Source organism: Otolemur garnettii, unplaced genomic scaffold (assembly GCF_000181295.1).
Source record: "Otolemur garnettii isolate 467f Iridium unplaced genomic scaffold, OtoGar3 scaffold00022, whole genome shotgun sequence".
Lineage (NCBI taxonomy): Eukaryota > Metazoa > Chordata > Mammalia > Primates > Galagidae > Otolemur > Otolemur garnettii.
Genome location: NW_003852417.1, coordinates 15,069,660 through 15,072,602, shown reverse-complemented (window position 1 = coordinate 15,072,602; position 2,943 = coordinate 15,069,660). Strand labels below are relative to the sequence as shown.

General features: G+C 44.3%; 1 protein-coding gene across 2 annotated transcripts in view; it reads right to left on the bottom strand.

Moving 5' to 3' along the window:
• UBXN2A (UBX domain protein 2A) overlaps window positions 1-2,943 on the bottom strand; it is a 35,133-nt gene that overhangs the window by 14,149 nt on the left and 18,041 nt on the right. For both annotated transcript variants that reach the window (XM_003787429.3, XM_003787430.3), the window contains exon 4: window positions 960-1,066. In XM_003787429.3, the coding sequence (XP_003787477.1) occupies window positions 960-1,066 (107 nt within the window). The remainder of the gene's footprint in view (window positions 1-959; window positions 1,067-2,943) is intronic.

The following is a 2,943-nucleotide window of genomic DNA, read 5'->3' as shown; positions in this document are numbered from 1 at the left end:
GGAGGTTGCTATGAGCTGTAATGCCACGGCACTCTACCCAGGGGGACAGCTTGAGGCTCTGTCTCAAAAAAAAAAAAAAAAAAAAATTCTGCTCCTAAATATATACTTGAGAAAACTAAAAATATATGACCTAGAAGCATTATTGCTGTGAGCTATGGCACCACAGCACTCTACCAAGGGCAATAAATAAATAAATAAAAATAGGAAAACTAGCCAGCCATGGTTGTGGGTACCTCAGCTACTCAGGAAAGAGTTTAAGGTTTCTGTAAGCTAAGATTACACCACGGCACTCTACCCAGGGTGACAGAGTGGGACTGTCTCAAACAAAAAAGAAAGGGGGGCAGTGCCTGTGGCTCAGTGGGTAGGGCACTAGCCCCATATACCGAGGGTGGCAGGCTCAAACTCAGCCTGGCCAAACTGCAAGAAGAAAATAGCCAGGCACTGGGGCGGGCGTCTGTAGTCCCAGCTACTCGGGAGGCTGAGAGGCAAGAGAAGTGCCGAAGGCGAGGGGTTGGAGGTTGCTATGAGCTGTGGTGCCACGGTACTCTACTGAGGGCAATAAAAATAAGACTCATAGTTGTGTGCATTAATGCAATCATGGGGTACAATGTGCTGGATTTACATACAATTTGAAATGCTTTCATCAAACTGGTCAACATAGCCTTCGCAGCATTTTCTTAGTTATTGTGTTAAGACATTTTACATTCTACACCTAGTAAATTTCTCCATTTCCTTTTTTTAACACAGAATCTCATTCTGTTTCTCAGGCTAATATGCCATGTAGGTTCAGCCTAGCTCACAGTAACCTCAGACTCTTGGGTTTAAGCAACCTGCTTGCCTTACTGTCCCAAGCAGCCAGGACTATAGGGAACACTCGACCATACTAGCTAATTTCTCCAAAATAAATTCTTTCATATGAAACATGCCTAAAATATTCTTCTATTACAAAGATTGCTTACCCCTTTTTGATAGCGTTCAGAAACTGCTGACTTGCACCATCAGAATAACTTCTGAAATCATCATTTACTGTGAATCCATTTTTCCATAATTTTATACTTAGATCTACCTGCAGAACAGTAAAAAGTAAAATGCATCATTTTAATAAAACATAGTGGATAAAATGTCCTTTGATAATTTCTTCTATCTGGCTCAGTAGCTATAGCTCAGCTGCGAGGAAGCCAACGACATACATGGGGGCTGGCAGGTTCGAACCCAGCCCAGGCCTGCCAAACAACGACAACTACAACAACAACAAAAAATAACCAGGTGTTGTGGTCCCAGCTACTTGGAAGGCTGAGGCAAGAGAATCACTTAAGCCTAAGAGTTTGAGGTTGTTGTGAGCTGTGACAACATGGTACTCTACCAAGGGTGACATAGTGAGACTCTGTCTCAAAAAAAATAAAGAAAGAAAACTTTTTCTATCACTATATATTTTATGTATTCTTCTTTTTTTTTGAGGCAGAGCCTCAAGCTGTCCCCCTGGGTAGAGTGCCATAGCATCACAGCTCACAGCAACTTCCAACTCCTGGGCTCAAGCGAGTCTCCTGCCTCCACCTCCCAAGTAGCTGGTACCACAGGCACCCACCATAATGCCCGGCTATTTTTTGATTGCAGCTGTCATTGTTGTTTGGCAGACCTGGGCTGGATTTGAACCCGCCACCTTAGGTGTACGTGGCTGGTGCCTTAGCCACTTGAGCCACAGGCACTGAGCCTTATGTATTCTTCTTAAGAAAAAACTTCAAGTCCAGGTGTGGTGGCTTATGCCTATAATCCCAGCACTTAATGAGGCCAAGGTGGGTAGATTGCCTGAGCTCACATGTTTGAGCCCAGCCTGAGCCATAGCAAGACCCCATCTCTAAAAAATAGCTGGGCATTGTGGTGGGCACTTGTAGTCCTAGCTACAAGGGGATCACCTGAATCCAAGAGTTTGAGGTTGCTGTGAGCTAAAATGCCATGGCTCTCTACCAAGGGTAACCAAGTAAGACTCTGCCTCAAAACAAACAAACAAAAACCAAGAAAAAACTTCAAGCCAGGCACTCAGTGGCTTACACCTATAATCCTAGCACTTTGGGAGGCTAAGGCAGGTGGATTGCTTGAGCTCACAAGTTTGAAACCAGCCTGAGCAAGAGCAGAGACCCTGTCTCTAAAAATAGCCAGGCACTGTGGTGGGCGCTTGTAGTCCCAGCTGCTCAGGGGACTGAGGCAAGAGAGTAGTTTGAGCCCAAGTCCAAGAGTTCGAGGTTGCTGTGAGCTATGACACCATGACACTACCAAAGGCAACAAAGTGAGACTCTCTCTCAAAAAAAAAGAAAACTTCAAATGTAAAAAATTTTTTAAATGCATATATAATATGATTCATTATGGGTAATATCTTACAATAAATTATTAATAATTTTAAGAGAGGTCACGCACAGTTGGGTCATCCCTGTAATCCTAGCACTCAGGGAGGCTGAGGCAGGAGCATCCCTTGAGCTTAGAAGTTCAAGACTTCCCTAAGCGAGAGAAAAACTTCATCTCTACTCAAAATAGAAAAATTGTCCAGGCATTGTGGCAAGTGTCTATAGTTCCAGCTACTCAGGAGACTGAGGCAGGAGGAATGCTTGATCTCAGGAGTTTGAGGCTGCTGTGAGCTAGGCTGATGCTGTGGCACTCTAGCCTGGACAACAGAGTAAGACTTTATCTTGATAATAACGACGACAACAACAATAATAATAATTTTAAGAGAACTCATTTGGAAAAATGTTCTGTGTCCTGTCTGTCTCAGAAGTTGCCTGAGGTAAAGCCTTCTGTCTGGAATAGACTTCTCAACAGTTAGGGAAGGATTTCATTAGAAGTGACTTTGGCGGCTCGGTGCCTATAGCTCAACCGGCTAAGGCGCCAGCCATGTACACCTAAGGTGGCGGGTTCGAATCCCCAGCCCGGACCCGCCAAACAACAATGACG